Source organism: Sceloporus occidentalis, unplaced genomic scaffold (assembly GCF_023333645.1).
Source record: "Sceloporus occidentalis isolate IW3139 unplaced genomic scaffold, rSceOcc1.0.p SCAF_6, whole genome shotgun sequence".
NCBI classification, from domain to species: domain Eukaryota; kingdom Metazoa; phylum Chordata; class Lepidosauria; order Squamata; family Phrynosomatidae; genus Sceloporus; species Sceloporus occidentalis.
Window position 1 is genome coordinate 27,855,157 of NW_028316986.1, and position 15,934 is coordinate 27,871,090.

General features: G+C 37.6%; 1 protein-coding gene across 1 annotated transcript in view; it reads left to right on the forward strand.

Moving 5' to 3' along the window:
• LOC149310550 (leucine-rich PPR motif-containing protein, mitochondrial-like) overlaps positions 1 to 15,934 on the forward strand; it is a 139,445-nt gene that overhangs the window by 80,021 nt on the left and 43,490 nt on the right. The window contains exons 26-27 of the mRNA XM_089529170.1: positions 12,636 to 12,704; positions 13,950 to 14,040. Coding sequence (XP_089385296.1) covers positions 12,636 to 12,704; positions 13,950 to 14,040 — 160 coding nt within the window. The remainder of the gene's footprint in view (positions 1 to 12,635; positions 12,705 to 13,949; positions 14,041 to 15,934) is intronic.

A 15,934-nucleotide genomic window follows, 5' to 3' on the forward strand; every position in this document is an offset into this window, starting at 1 on the left:
TATCTTTATTGTTGTCTTATTTTTTAAGAATGCATAAACCATTGAAACTTTCAGTGCTGTTGCTTATTAAGATATTACACTTGATATCAGTTTTCTTTCATTTCTGTAGTTATCACCCATTTAACTTTTTCTTATACTTAAAAGTCAGAAAGAATGATGCCTGAAGATGACAGATGTCTTTAAAAAATCAATTCCAGAAACTTTCCCTCTTGTTTATAAAGCATGAGAGAAAATAGACATCTGGCATTCTTACTTGTCCTTTTCATGTTCATTGGATTAGGATTTCTTAGACTTGCTTAACCTTAAAAGAGTGTCATTTGAGCTTTTTAATATGAGCTGATGTTTGAGTTACTTTCCACCTTTCTAATTTTACTTGTTCCATCATTCAAAAAGTATTTATTTGCTCAGACTATTTATTGCTTGCCTCCCATATAAATTCACAATTTAAAATCAATGTGTTTTCAAGTACAATCAAGCATCCTCAAAATACAGTATAAGGAAAAAAAATACACACCAACAAAAATATTTATCACATACAAAATTCAGCCCAATAATTAGCAGTAAAAAATTAAACATATCAATAGTTCCATATATGCGGCAATCCCAGAAGATACTTTTTCACTGTAAACTATATATCTTTAAGCCTAAATCCATTTCCTAGTCCCAGCTAGAACAGATTGATCTAATCAATAAAGCATGACATGCCAACATTTAGATTGTTTCCATTCATACTGTGAGACTAATTGAGATTGGCAATTAGATTTAGGCGACTGAGTCCTTTGAATGCCTTTTATTTCAACAGAAGAGCCATGTTGGCTCAGACCAAGGTCTTCTTGGTTCAACATTCTGTTCAATGTCTGTGGGATGGCTACCAGAAGGAACAGGGTGCAATTTACCTTCCACTTTACATTTTTCAGGAACTTAGGTCAATAGCTATACTGCCTCTGACAGGAGATGAGTAGTAACCATTGATGGCGCTGTCTTCTGTAAATCTGGGACATGGGGCCAAAGCACAAAGGTCCTATTCCTTATGCATAAGAGCCCAGTTCTTCACAGGAGGGCACAGAACTAGGGCTCTCTCAAAAGTGTAAGCAGGTTGCTTTTGGCCCAAGGTGGTCCTCCAGGTAATCAGGCTTGCCTCAGATTTGTATCTTAAATAATCTATTGTTCTTCCTTTTTAAAAAATCCTTTAACTCTTAAGACATGGAGTGTGTTTATTCAAAATACTTAGTATTTTTTGCAATGGTAGAAATCTTGAATGAAGTTTAAGATATTTTGCTTCTATTTTCTTTGACCCAGATGATCTTCTGAGTAAAGAAAATTCAAAAGTGACTTTGAAAATCTGAACTAGCTAACAGCTTTTTCATTATTTGTGAAAAATCAGTTCACATGAAATCTGATTTCTTGTGATTAAAGCCATCTGATAAAAGTGGTCTGACAAAGTCTCCTTGCTACCCCCAAAAGTGTGAAGGTTTGGGTATATCGAGCATAGGGCTGCCCAAGTATTCCAAACAACACTCAGATGATAGTAAATCACTGTACATTTGCAAGGTTGCTAGACTGGAAGCTGTGATTACAGAAGTTCCTGACATGGGTCCCTTACAAGTATAATTGCATTAATTAATTACATTAGGCAAATTTAATATAACTTTCATTCCTTTATATGAAAGAGGAAGTAGTCAGTAAACATTTACCTGTTCTGTCTACAGTCCCTCCCCCACATTTGTTTTCGAAGTAGATAGGGTGCAGACATATCACTGAAGTCAGATGTGCTGGTTCTTCTTAAAATTTGTACAAGACTATGCATGTCATCCTTTGGCTTCTAACCTATGACTTCCAGAATGCCATAGTTTAAAACAGCCTTCCCTTACCTACTGTCCCCAGGTGTCTCCTGTATCTGAAAGGCACCTACTTGGTTGAGAATAACTTAAAAATATAAACATCCCTATTTCAGATCACTATAGTTTCTTTCACATTTTGTGGAGGAATAGTGAGGTGGGGGTGTTAAATGCTCTCTGTTTTTTCGGGGGGAAGGGAGAACCTTTGGCGATGCTATAAGCAGCAACTTCTTCTTGTGAATAATCCATTCAATGCTGTTAATGCAAGAGTGCTTTATGAAAAAAAGTTTAGTGTGTAATAATTTAATTCTTCATTTTATTTTACTATCTTCACATCCTTTGCAACCTGTTTTCTCATAGTGGTGTAGTAATCACATTTTCTGCGATATATCTCCTGTTCAGTACAAGAACATTGGTGAAATGTTTCACCTAGTGCATTTGATCGAGCAATAGTTAAAAATAAAGTAGCCAGTGACACTTAAACCTGACATGGAAGCTACTTTGAGCTAGTGATTAAAAATACACTGAAAAGATATTTAGTGAAATCATAGCAGTGCATTGATTTAAGCACAGTGCCAACCAATTTTCCAGATATGAATCACCATTGGTTTTGGATGTTTTTAATCTAATGTAAAAACCATGAAAATATTTCTGGGCCTTGAGATTGAGAGATTACAGCACCCTTTCATCCAGATTGCTTTTTGTTCGAATCTGTGTAAAATCAACATGAAACTCAATTTTGTGGTGGAGATGAAACTATTGTAGCAAGATGTTACTTTATTTGTAAAGTATGATTTGACTTCATTTTAATATAGATGTTCCAAAGAAATTTAGCTTCTAGGATTATTGATGTGACCTACTAAGAAGAAATGTTTAGTGTGGAAGATAGACGAAGCAAATTATTTTATAAGAGTAGTTGTTAACATGATGTCTGTAACTGTGTGTATCTGCAGTCTAATATGCAGAGAATAGGCTGGTAAGCAGCAAATGAGAAAAATAATAATAGAAAATACTGATCATTAGGGCAATCATTAGGAAGAGAAGTCAAGTGAGATTTGACAGAAGTTCTGAATCCATTATTGGCAGTGTTTTATTTACCAATTTCAATAAAGGAATAGGAGAATGGGCATGGATTATAGCCTATACAAAGTCCTAGCTGCAGTACGTTTTGAGTTTTTTAAATTATGACACTCATGTCAAAATAAAGTAAAATTTGCCTGAGAAACAGTATGAGAAATTCTGACCCAGCCCATTTCTAATAGCACATAGTCTTGTAAGGGGAAACAGGAGGCTACGTTAGAGAAATGAATAAAACCACAAGAGTTTAATTAGAGACACTCCAAGACATATGGGGATAGATTAATAGGAGAGGGTATCTTCATATTAGAAAAGATTAGAGTGTTGTGGTAACTAGCTTGCAATAAATAAATAAACTGCTCCCTATTGACTTTTTAAGTGTAATAGAGGAAGCAATTAGGCATAAGTAACTACATGGAATATTTAAATAGTAGCACAATCTTCATAAACTTGGCTGAAATCCAAGGCAGCTTTTCATTTGCATAGGAGACAACTGTTCATTTGCAGCCAGAGTTCCTTTAGTAGATCTCACTGGTTTATTTCTTTAGCTATGATCCCATGGGTACTTACATAGGAAAAATTGGCTGTCTGTGTAACTTTCGATGCACTGTTCATGAGGTCTATGGGAGACTATGCTGGTGAAATACCTCTATTTTATTGAATCCCACTGTGGGAGAAAGGTAGGATATAAACCTTGAAATAAAATAAAATAAATAAATTGTTTCAGCTTGGTTCCTGTGGGTGATTGGAAGGTGCTTTCATTAGCATGTGTTTTTCATTTGTCTGTTTGTTTGCTTTTCTGATTGGAGGTGGTGGTTGGGATTTTTTGTTGATTTTACACAGCTTTCTCCTGCCACCCTCCTTCATTTCATTTTTGCTCTTCCAGGTGGCTTTTGGAGTGGCTTACAGGATATACTGGGAGAAAAAGGCATTACACTACTTGTTTGATGGATCCAGTACTTGAAGTGAAAATATTTTAGTTTAAGTACAATATCCCCCTCTTTTTTTTTCTTTCCCACATACAAGATTGAAGCAATACATAATTATTCATAGGTAGAGAGAGACAGTATGGTGTAGTGGTTTGAGCATTGGGCTATAACTGTGGGAGATCAGAGTTTGAAACCCTTCTCAGCCATGGAAATCCACTTGGTGGCCCTGGGCAAGTCACTGTCTCTTAACCCTCGAGGAAGGCAATGGCAAATCCCCTCTGAAGAAGCTTGCCAGGAAAACCCTAGTGATAGGGTTCCTATAAGTTGGAAACAACATGAAGGCACACAACAAAGAAAATTTACATTGGCAGAGATGATATGAACAAAGATTGCAAAGAAAACCCTGTGATAGGTTCACCATAAATCAGAAATTACTTGAAGGCACACAACAACAAAGCTTGGAAAAAGTCAACATTTTAATAGGTGACTAAATGTTAGAGCAAATCAGAATGGTGTTTCAAGTTTTATATTGCCATGCATAGAAAACTGCAGAGAATGCTTAAAACAACAACACCTTACATTGAAGGAAAGCAAATAACAATATCCAAAATAAGAGTAGTTGAATAAATGTTCTAGTGGAGTTGCGGACAAAGTTAATGTTTCACTTGGGTTGACCTGTTACTATTTTTAAAAGTAATATTTTTTAAAATTAATGTAATACTTTGGTATGAGTACAGTTGGCTTTCCCCCCACAATATAGAATATTATAGTATGTCTCAGTGTCATACTAGGCAGAGTGATGACAGTTCAGATGGTTAGAGATAAGCCACAAATATGGACTATCGTGCAAACCCTAGAGCTTTAGTTAATCTGACCTAGATGTTCTTTTGATGATTGAGAACCTACTATATGTGAAAACACTTCTCAATTTCAAAATGAAACACAAGAATATCCACAGCCTAACTCAACTGTCCTTGTAGCGATGGGCACTGCAATCATTTCTTGAGGTGAGGATTTGCTATATAAAGTATTCAGCATTTAAAGCTGTTTAGATCATTGGCATTTGAAGCAGCAGCGATATTGAAAGTTGGTGGGGAATGCAGTATTGAGTTTTGCCACGTCACAAAGAGGATTATGTACAGATTCAAGTAAAATACATCTTTTCTTTTAATTTCCATGGGCATGTTGCTTAAGATATCTTTAGTTCACACTAGTGGTGGCAGTCTTTTCTTGTGTGCTTTCCTGAAATAGTTTAGAAGATGTTCAAATTAGAATGTAAAAAGAAATATATGTATATTAAAAAAATTGTGTTGTCTTAATGCGTTTATGTATGTGCCAGTTTCACATGTAACTTAAAATGAAATACAAGTGTTTTTTCTTAATTGTTTGAATCTACTTAATAGTCACTTAGTTTTCCGATATATATGCAGCATAAAATTATGGATTCATTGTCCTATGGCACAAATAGAAAATAGAAAATGCCATTGTATTACAGGATTTTAAAGGTTGGGCTTTTATGTTAGCTAGAGTACATTCAGTGTGAGTGGGCAGAGAAGAGGAGACAACTGTGTGGGGCTTTGGAGGTTGGGAGATTTCTGAGGAATTACATTATAGATGTTGATGTACCCAGCAAATGGAGTGGGGAGACAGGTTGTCCCTATCAATCTTGCACTTTATCAAGTTTCAAAAAAAAAAAAAAAAAGATTGGATAAAAGGTAGACCCATAGTGTTGTGTGCCCTTCTGGTGTTTTTGTTTGTTTGTTTGTTTGTTTGTTTTTAACACATGTCATATTTTGCCACCAGTATCTGGAGAGAAACAAAATGCACTATATAGGCACAGGGAAAACTAATATAATAATCAATATCACCCTAGTTAACATCAATTTAAATCCAATTAAGGGTGTGTGTAGATGTGTTTATTTTAATCAATTGTTCTTGTTGTGTTTGCTTTGTTTATTTTATTCAGTACAATTTCTATTTCATTCAGTATAGTTTTATCCCACTCTTTTTTTTATTAAGTTCAGTGACACTTACACAGGTCTCCAGTAATTTAATCAGCTTCATTCAATGTACTTGGGGAGTGTGTGTGTATGTGTGAATCAACTTCTAAACTGACTTTGTAAAAATGGAACTGAGTATACTGTTACTGCCACATAGTTTTCCAGCTTGCCCTCAGTGAGATTCTGATGTTCAATATCTAACCTGGTTAGATGTAACCTGCTTCTGGGTTTTGACTGTTCTCCACAATTGGATTCTAGGTAACTTTTTGTAGTATGTCTGTCTAATGTTACTCCTACATGACAGGGGTTGGAATAGAAGGCCTTTGCTGCACCTTCCAAATCTAAGGACAGTCTCATGATACACTGTTATAAATTGTATTATATACACTGCTATGGCTGCCTCGTGTGGAATCCTGGGATTTGCAGTTTAGGGAGGTGAGTTTAGAATTCTCAGCCAGAGAGTTCTTAGGCCTCACTAAACTACAAACCCCAGAATTCCACAGGAGGCAGCCATAGCACTAATATTAAAGCATAGTATGATACTGACATGTGATTCTATGATTTTAAGAAGGATGGCCTTCACTCTAGTGTGGGTGAGATAGAGATTGTCTGCAGCAGATTGTTCCTAGCATTTGTTGTAAAATACTAGAAGACATAATGAAAAACCTTTGGACAATAAAGTAGCAAAGAACTTTGCATTTTGAGAAGTCTCATATTTAAGAACATACTGGTAAATAGATAGCACTTGGTTTGAGTGGTAGCTGTGAAATGACTATCATAAAGCCTGTTCTGCAGAGAGAAGCGCAGATTTGGAATTTCATTTGGTAATTCTTGCTGTATAGCTTGCTGTATAACACCTCTCCCTATACAATCCGCCCCACACTCTCAGAACGTCTGGGAAGTACTTATTACAGGCACATAATGTCAGGGATGATGGGAGTTGTTGCTCTTCACCTCTGGCTCGAACTCACCACCTTGTTACGCACCGGCGCTGACCAGTTTTGGCCAGTGGTTAAAGCTTTGCTCTAAAGCAGCAGAGTTACAGAGAATAGGCTGAAGACCCTGACAAACTCCAAGCCTTCTCACTCTTGCTTCCACAGAAGTCTTCCCACTTCTTCAGGATCCAGCTGGCTCTTGTATCTTCACTCAAGACACCAGACAACTCAGTAGTCTTATATAAAAGATCTACTTTATTCTACTATATACAGCTCCAAAACTATCCAACACAACTCCACTACTCCTCACTACTATCCACTACTACCCACAAAATACATTGGGATTCATAGCCATTATTATAGTCATTGCAAAATACCACCCACTGTTGTCTGTTTCCACCCAGTGGGCGTGTACATCCACTCTCATTGGCTCTCTTGGTTCAACCCACAATTAATGATTTCATCATCTCAGCCTTGACCACTTAACAATTCTCAGGTGTGTTCAATTATCCACTTTACATTTCTGTCCTTGGCATTTAGGACTTGCTAATTCCATTACCTTTTACATCTGTGTGGCTTCTAATTGCTTCTGCTGAGTCACCCTGACTCTCACATACATGTTTTATTTCATTCACTGTATGTCCCATGTTGCATTTTCCTTAACAATCCCCTCCGAAATAAAATATTGTATGTGGCTTACAATGTCATTCCAACCATTTGTGTCAACCTTTCATGTTTTTCCACTGTTAGTGCTTTAGTAAACAAATCTGCTATGTTATTTTGTGTTTCTATGTATCTCAACTCTATTTCTCATTTTTGAACCATGTCTCTCACATTTTGGTACCTTACAACCACATATTTGGTTCTGTTTTTTAAACTTTCTGTTTCAGCCATCGCTATGCATGATTGCGAATCTTCTTGAATTTCTACAGGTACTCTGAAATTTTCGTTTAGGTCATTTAACAATTGTTCAAGCCATTGTACCTCATTCACAATTTCGTTCAAAACTGCAAATTCTGCTTAAGTTGTGCTCAACGCTACGTTTGTTTGTTTTCTGCTTCTCCATACTATTGGACTTTCACTATACTTGATTATCATTCCTGGGACTGATTTCTTGTCTCCTAATTCTGATGCAAACGAACTGTCTACAAAGCAATCTAAATCTGCATTACTGCTTCTGATGATTAACTTTTTGTCTAAGGTCCCTTTCAAATATCTTAACAAATGTTTTACAGCTGTCCAATCCTCAACTTTAGGATCACAAAGTCTTCTGGATAAAACGTTCACGGCATACGAAATGTCTGGTCTAGTGTGGCAAGAAATGAACTGTAGAGATCCTATGATGCTCCTGAAAAATGTCTTGTCCTCAAAATCTCTGGTTGTTGGTTCAGAAACGAAACCAGTTGTCATTGGAGCTCTAACTATCTTAGCATTCTGTAGTCCACACTTTTCTATCAAGTTTTCAATCTTCTTTCTCTGACTTAGCAAACAATGTCCTTCTTGTGTCCATTCAACATTTATGCCTAAATAAGACTTCAACAAACCTAAATTCTTTAAAACAAACTTTTCTGACAACTCTCTCTTAACTGACTCAATGTCCTGTTTAGACTTTGCTGCCACGCACAAGTCATCCACATAAATCACCAGCACTATGTCTCCTTTTGTATAAACACAAGCATCTGCAACGCTTCTTTTGTATCCTAGCTTAACCAACTCGTCATTAATGCACAAATTCCATGCTCTGGCACTCTGTTTTAAACCATACAATGCCTTCTTTAATCTATAAACTTTCTGACTTCCATTCTCCTCAAAACCTTGTGGCTGTTCCATAAAAATTTCTTCATCTAAATTTGAATTTAAATAAGCTAAATTCCTTCTTGCTGCTACAGCTAATACCATTCTCAAACTTTCTGGCTTTGCTGTTGGAGAATAAGTCTTATCAAAATTCTCATACTGCTGCTGTGCAAAACCCTTAGCTACTAACCTAGCTTTGTACTTAATGCTTCCATCAGGCATTTCCTTTCTCTTATACACCCATTTACAACCAATCATTTTCTTATCTCTGGGTCTATCCACAACTTCAAAAACATTTTTGTTCACCAGGCAACTAAATTCACTATCCATTGCTTCACACCATCTTTCTTGTTCTTCCCTAGAAAAGGTTTCCAACTCTTCAAAACTCTCAGGCTCTTCTACCACTGTACAAGCTCTTGCCTGCGTCACAACAAATCTATCTGGTGACTTTCTAACTCTGTGACTACGCCTGGGTATGAATTCTGTCGTTCTGCCTCTCTCCTCATCACTGTCCGCACTAGAAGTTGTCGTTTTGCGGCTAAATCTCTTGTCTTCTGTCATTCTAGTGGTTACTGGTCTAGATTGTGTCTCCCCATCTGAGGTACTACCACTGCTGCTAGTAGAGGCTTCTGGCTTGACTGAAACCCCTCCGTTTCCTGAAGTTGGTTCAGTCTGGGCTTCCTGCTCACTTGAGCTACCTAACCTCAAGAACACTTCCTTGTTGGCATGCAGCTTGTCCCAGCCAGCATGTCTTTCAAAATTTGCAGACCTGGAGTACTGCATTTCTCTTCCTCCCAAAAGAAACTTGTAGCTATTCCCTGAATATCCTAAGAACATAAGTCTTTTACTCTTGGGTTCTCCTTTTCTCCTAAAACAAGCAGGTATGTACACATGTGCATACTGTCCAAAAACTCTTAAATATTTAAAATTTGGCACTCTCCCATACAATACCCTGTAGGGAATGTCTTCAATCTCAGAATGAAACAACCTGTTGCTTATGTGTATGGCAGTAAGAGTAGCTTCACCCCAGAAGCTGTCTTTTACTCCGGCATCTGCCATCAGGCAAGCAGATATCCTTTTAATGTCTTGGATTTTCCTTTCTGCTAAACCATCCTCACTTGGACAAGCAGGGTTGGTGGTTTCATGTCTTATTCCCACCTTCTGAAACCAATTATACAGCTGGTTGTTTAAAAATTCGCCACCTCTATCTGTAACAATAGTCTCAACTCTGCTATCAAATTGTCTTTCAGTCATTCTTACCCATGCTTTCAAACTTTGCCCAGCATCAGACTTATTTTTCAATATCCTTACAAAAGCATACCTTGAATATCTATCCACAATTACTAGGAAAAATTTGCTTCCTCCTAATGACAAACAATTTGCTTGGGCTACATCTGCATGGACAAATTGAAATGGTCTTTGAGCAATTCTCTTAGATCTCTTAGCAACTGGAAAAGCTCTGACCTTCACTTGATTACAAACAGTACAGTCTAAGTGATTTTTACATTCTGCTACTTTTAAATCTGGACACATGCTTATTAAATTCTTTAAACACTTGAAACTTGCATGGCCAAATTTTCTATGGAGCTCATGTATGCAGTCTTTGTGCATTGGCACATTGTCAATATTGTTAGCATTCTCAACTTTGTAATTATAAACATTTTCCTCCAGGAAATAAATCTTATCCTTTTTCAAGCCTATGCCACGCAGTTCCCCATTCAATGTTATTTTACACAGATTCTTTTCAAATGTGACTATGTAGTCTCAGTCTGTTAATCTGCTTACTGATAACAAGTTGTTTTCTAATTCTTTTACATGCAAAACATCATTAAAGTTTTCTTTTAGCCCTGGAATGTAAACTGTCCCCATTTGATTTACAGTACTGAGCTCATTCCCATCAGCCAAAACTACAGCATTTACATTTGCTGGCTTCTTATCACTAATTAAATTAATGTTATTACACATGGAGGTCGAGGCTCCTGAATCTACAAGCCATTTGGAGTTTGCATTTCGTTTTTCCTTAATCATGGTTGCAAACACCTTATTATTTCTATTGTCCTTCAAAAATGGCGTCTTGGACTGCTTCTGCCTCTGGTCGTGCTGTGGTTGCCATCTGCTCTCTTGCTTGCTTCTATCAGCAGCCAACTGCTTGCAGTGCCTCTGCAGATGTCCAATCTTCTTGCAGTAGAAACATTTTCTTTGCTCCCTCGAAGAAGTTGCCTGGTCCAGCCCACGCACATCAGGCTTGGCTTGCTCACTTGGCACACTCTTGGAAGTTGGAGCGTCATTCCTCTCAGACAACCTCCTCTGCTTTTCTTCCAGAATCCTGGCCACAACTAAGTCTCTCGTCAGTTCTTCTGCCGGTAGGTTCTGCAAAGCATTGGTAATGTTGCTCCAAGTAGGGTCTAATGATTCAATCAAAATATAACACTGCTGTTCTCTACTTATTTCTACTCTTGCTTCCACAGAAGTCTTCCCACTTCTTCAGGATCCAGCTGGCTCTTGTATCTTCACTCAAGACACCAGACAACTCAGTAGTCTTATATAAAAGATCTACTTTATTCTACTATATACAGCTCCAAAACTATCCAATACAACTCCTCACTACTACTACCCACACAATACATTGGGATTCATAGCCATTATTACAGTCATTGGATAATACCACCCACTGTTGTCTGTTTCCACCCAGTGGGCGTGTACATCCACTCTCATTGGCTCTCTTGGTTCAACCCACAATTAATGATTTCATCATCTCAGCCTTGACCACTTAACAATTCTCAGGTGTGTTCAATTATCCACTTTACATTTCTGTCCTTGGCATTTAGGACTTGCTAATTCCATTACCTTTTACACCTGTGTGGCTTCTAATTGCTTCTGCTGAGTCACCCTGACTCTCACATACATGTTTTATTTCATTCACTGTGTCCTGTTACAGACAGCCAAAATAAAGCTGCTTCAAGTCACAGTGGAGGTATGGTGTTTCAATGATGCATGCATCCTAAGAGTCCAGAAGTCACACCAAAGCCACGCTCCAGCCCTAAGGACTTGAGCGTGGCTTTGGTGTGGCTTCTGAACTCTTAGGATGCATGCATCATTGAAACACCATACCTCCACTGTGACTCGAAGCAGCTTTATTTTGGCTGTGTGTAACAGGCCAGTATGTCCCATGTTGCATTTTCCTTAACACATAAGACCAGATTGGTATCCATTTCCTAGAGGACCTTTGTCTCAATCGCTCCAGAAGTATGGAATGACTTACCAGAGGAGATCTGTTGTATTACTACCTTAGATGCTTTCAAGAAAGCTATTAAATCGGATCACTTCTGGCGGGCTTTCCCATCTGACTGTGTAAACAGTCTACCCACCTCAATACCCCAATCACTGAGTGTGTAAGATAAGAATTTTTAATTTTTAGCTTTGTAATTTGTATTATGTATTTAATATTGTATTATGAGGGTTAATTTTGTGGGTAATTTCAGTGTCGTTGAGATTTAATTTATTGTAGGGTCTGTTTGTATTTTATCTGGTTGTAATCCCGCCTTGATCCGCAGGGAGAGGCAGGAATTGTTGTTGTTGTTGTTGTTGCACACTGAGGTATCTGGTACCTTCTTCTACAAGGATCCCATTGTTGTGTGCAGCAAAACCCAAGAGGAGGTGGGACTACCAGACACAGTTCCAATATTCTGGTGGCTGATTGGCTGTAGAGGTGCATCTGGGTTTATTCCATGTGCTCTAGAGCACCAAAGGGAGAAAAGAGCCGCATTAAGTTGGCAGCAATCTCTGTTCCTTCTTCCATTATTCTGCAAGAGCACCAAAACAAGTCTGGGTGCACCTCTGTGACCAGTCAGTGCCCAGAGACATGGGACCATACTTGGAAGTTTTTGCACAGTGTGGGAAGCAGCTGGACAGCAGGAGTAGCCAGCATCACGTGCTGCAAGTATGGTGCAGGAGACTTGGTCTCTATGAAAGTGAGGTAGGATCTTAGCTATAAACTGTTCATTGAAGAACTGTCTCAAGTAAGGAAGTGCTTAGCTATTTATGTTTGAATTTTTTTTGCAGACACCTGGCTTAAGGGCACGTCCAAGCCGACTGCAATGGTTTGCAGAAAAGTGTTTTGCAAGTAATCAGGTAGGTGTATTATATAGCTTTATATATTTATATTATCAATTTAGAGCAAGAATTCAACATTACTGATAAGGGGAGTCCACAGTTTCTTTGTTCTAATAGCTCCTGACTGCTTTCAATCAGGTCTCTAGTTGGCAGTAGTCTGCCACTGTAAGCTGGATAGTCATTTGCCCTAGCTTTCCAGGTTTATCTTAAATTTTCTTATCCATTTCCTTGCTTTACTGTGACTTCTCTGTCTCTGCAATTTCTTCTTAATATCCAGAAGCTCAGCTGCTTCCACCACCTACTACAAAAGTCCAGTGGGACAGGAGAAAAGCTATGACTCCTTTCCCCCACAGAACATTTAGGGGGCTCCTCCTTTCATCTGGATCCTTTGAGAACAGTTTCTCTTTCTTCCTGCTGAGCCTCTGTAGAAGGCATTTGCACAATATTGCAGGTTATACCTTTTGCAAGCACCTTGTTTAGTTTCTCTTCACGAGTCACAGGATTTGAGAATGGGAAGGGCAGTGGAAACAACAAACAATAGCTGAATTAATAAGCCAAGTTGCATTAACTTACTCATTTTGAATTAAAAGGCACTGTCAGTGTGAATCAGTATGCGTGTTGGTGTATTATTACAAAAGCCATGCTGATGTACAACTAAAGTGAATTCAGACTAAAAGAAAGGTGTCATGGGGGCATGAAGGATGTAGCATTAGATCTTGTTTATAGCTAAAGCAAATTTAAGACTTTGGAAAGATTGCTGTATTGCTAACCCACACTTGTACATACTTTAAAATATCGATGTTTTTGTTTATGTATTCTTATGTGAGCTTAATACATTGCACATTAGTCTTCATACAGAACAGGATTTCTTAACCAGTGTTCCCTGGAACCCTATGGTTTGACAACAGATCACTAAGAGCTTCATAAGATATCATCATTGTGAGGGGAGAAATAAACATGCTTTTTTAAAAAAGTAGATATATTAATTTTTATGCAGGTTTCATTGAGACCTGAAGATTATTTCAAAGGTTCCTCCAGGGTAAAATGGTTGAAAGGGGCTGATAAAGAAACATTCTCCTTACTCTCCTTATTCCTATTTATGTCTTTAGGTTCTCCTTCACAACCTTTGACATTTTTACAGCAGGTGTACAAGTTGCATGATAGGCGAAATATCAAAAGTTTTAATTGCCTAGGGATTTTTTTTTATTGTGTATAGATGTTACAAATGTGATGTTTGTTTTATTTTATTTTTGTCTTTTATAGGTTGAGCCCCTGGAAATGATGGTAGAACTGACTCAAAAGCTGTTTGAATGTGACAGAGATGAAATGTATTACTACTTATTAAAATCATGTAGTAAGTAAAAAGGAAGACATTTTATTTTACACTTTCAAATGTTAAGCCAGGCTTGTTTCTGTCCAAAATAAAAATTGTTTGAATAACACCTAGAAATACCTGTGACACATCTGGCACAGACACTTTTCTTGTATAGGAGGCCCGTTTAAAAAGAAAAGCAGCTTTTTATAAAAAGGGAAAAGGGATATTTCTCATTGCATGTATACTCCCAGTTAAATACCACTTTGTGGTACCACTTTGATTTAAGATCATACAAATCTGCCTTATAACAGGGTCAGATTAAATGGCCTTGTAACCAAGTGTTCTTTACTCTGAGTGAAGGTAGGTCTAAAGCAGAGGACCTTTCACCAGTTTTTGAAGGTGGGGAATCTAGAAAAGAATATTTCCTAATTTTTAAAAATGAGATAGTTCATATGGGAGAAGGCAGTGTCTTGACTATCTACTTTTCAAGTTGTTCAAGGTTTTCACAGTCTTGTACCACTGTTTTGAATTGTGCCTGGACAAAGGCAACAGGTACAAAAAAATTTAAAGCTACAGGTTCAATCTCCCTTATCCAAAATGTTTGGGATCAGAAGTAATTTGGATTTCAAAGTTTTTCAGATTTTATAATATTTGCCTACACATATTGAGATATCTTAGAGATGGGACATAGGTCTAAACATAAAATTCATTTATGTTTCGTATACACATAGCCTGGAGGTAAGTTTATACACAACCTTTTAAATAATTTTGTGCATGAAACAAACTTTGTGTACATTGAACCATCAGAAAGCAAAGGTGTCACTACCTCAGTCACACATGTAGACAATTTTGAAGATTTCAGATTTTGAAAATCTGGATAGGGGAGGCTCAACCTGTAGTCAGATAGTATGTTTTGAAATGCCTCTGTCACCTTTAAGCCTGTCTTATGGTTTCAGGACTATTGTTGCACATTTTCTGGAAGTGAAGGTAAACGTGTGTTATATTGTTTCATTTTGGGGTGCTCCTGAAATGCATAGATCCCTTTTATTTTTAAGGATGTTATATAGGGTCACAAACATGGCCCAAAATCTATTTTTATATAGCCCTCTCCATGCTGAGGGGAAAACATTTGACTGACAAATAGCATTTTTCACTCATTGAAGCCTCCCAGAGTGGCACCTTAGGGTGCTACAAGACCCCCAACCTCTACCGTTTCCATGAGGTATGGAAGTAGATTTGATTTCATATTTCTTTTGAAGGAGAGCATTTCAAGGCGAAATGTGGGCCACTATAGATGCTGGGGTGAAAATGTGGCCCCTAGGCCCATTTGAGTTGCCCACCCTAGTAGAGAACTTGATATCAGCATAAATTAATTGTTGGTTTACATAGAATCATAGAGTTGGAAGAGACCACAAGGGCCATCAAGTCAAGTTTACAGATTCAAGAAGAATTTTTTACCATTACTTCTGATTATTGTCTGTATTTTGGACAAATTTTCTTCCATATCATAACCAATGGAGATAATCATTAGTCTAATGAGGTATTCATTGTGGAATCTAACACATAGAAGCCATGAGCAGAACCAAAGTTTGCTTGTATGGCAGTTGTAGCTTTTTGTACCTTGCCACTGGGAAAAGCTGACTGCACAGTTGCTAAGAGTCTTTCCTATATGTTATTTCCCTTGTTTATTATCCAACAAGTAGACTGCTACCATGTTTAGAGTGACTTCTTAGCTGCCAAACAGTTTGACCTGCATCTGATTATTAAAAAAATTGTGGCCTTTGTTTTTTCTCAAGTGGTTCCTGTTCTCTTCTTTTACCAATGCAGGCTTCATTGGCTAGGTTGTTTAAAAGCTTCAACAAAATGTTCTCTTCCCACCCCCTCTGTCCAATACTCTTGATGTTTTCATTGATAAACCATTTAGGATAGCATT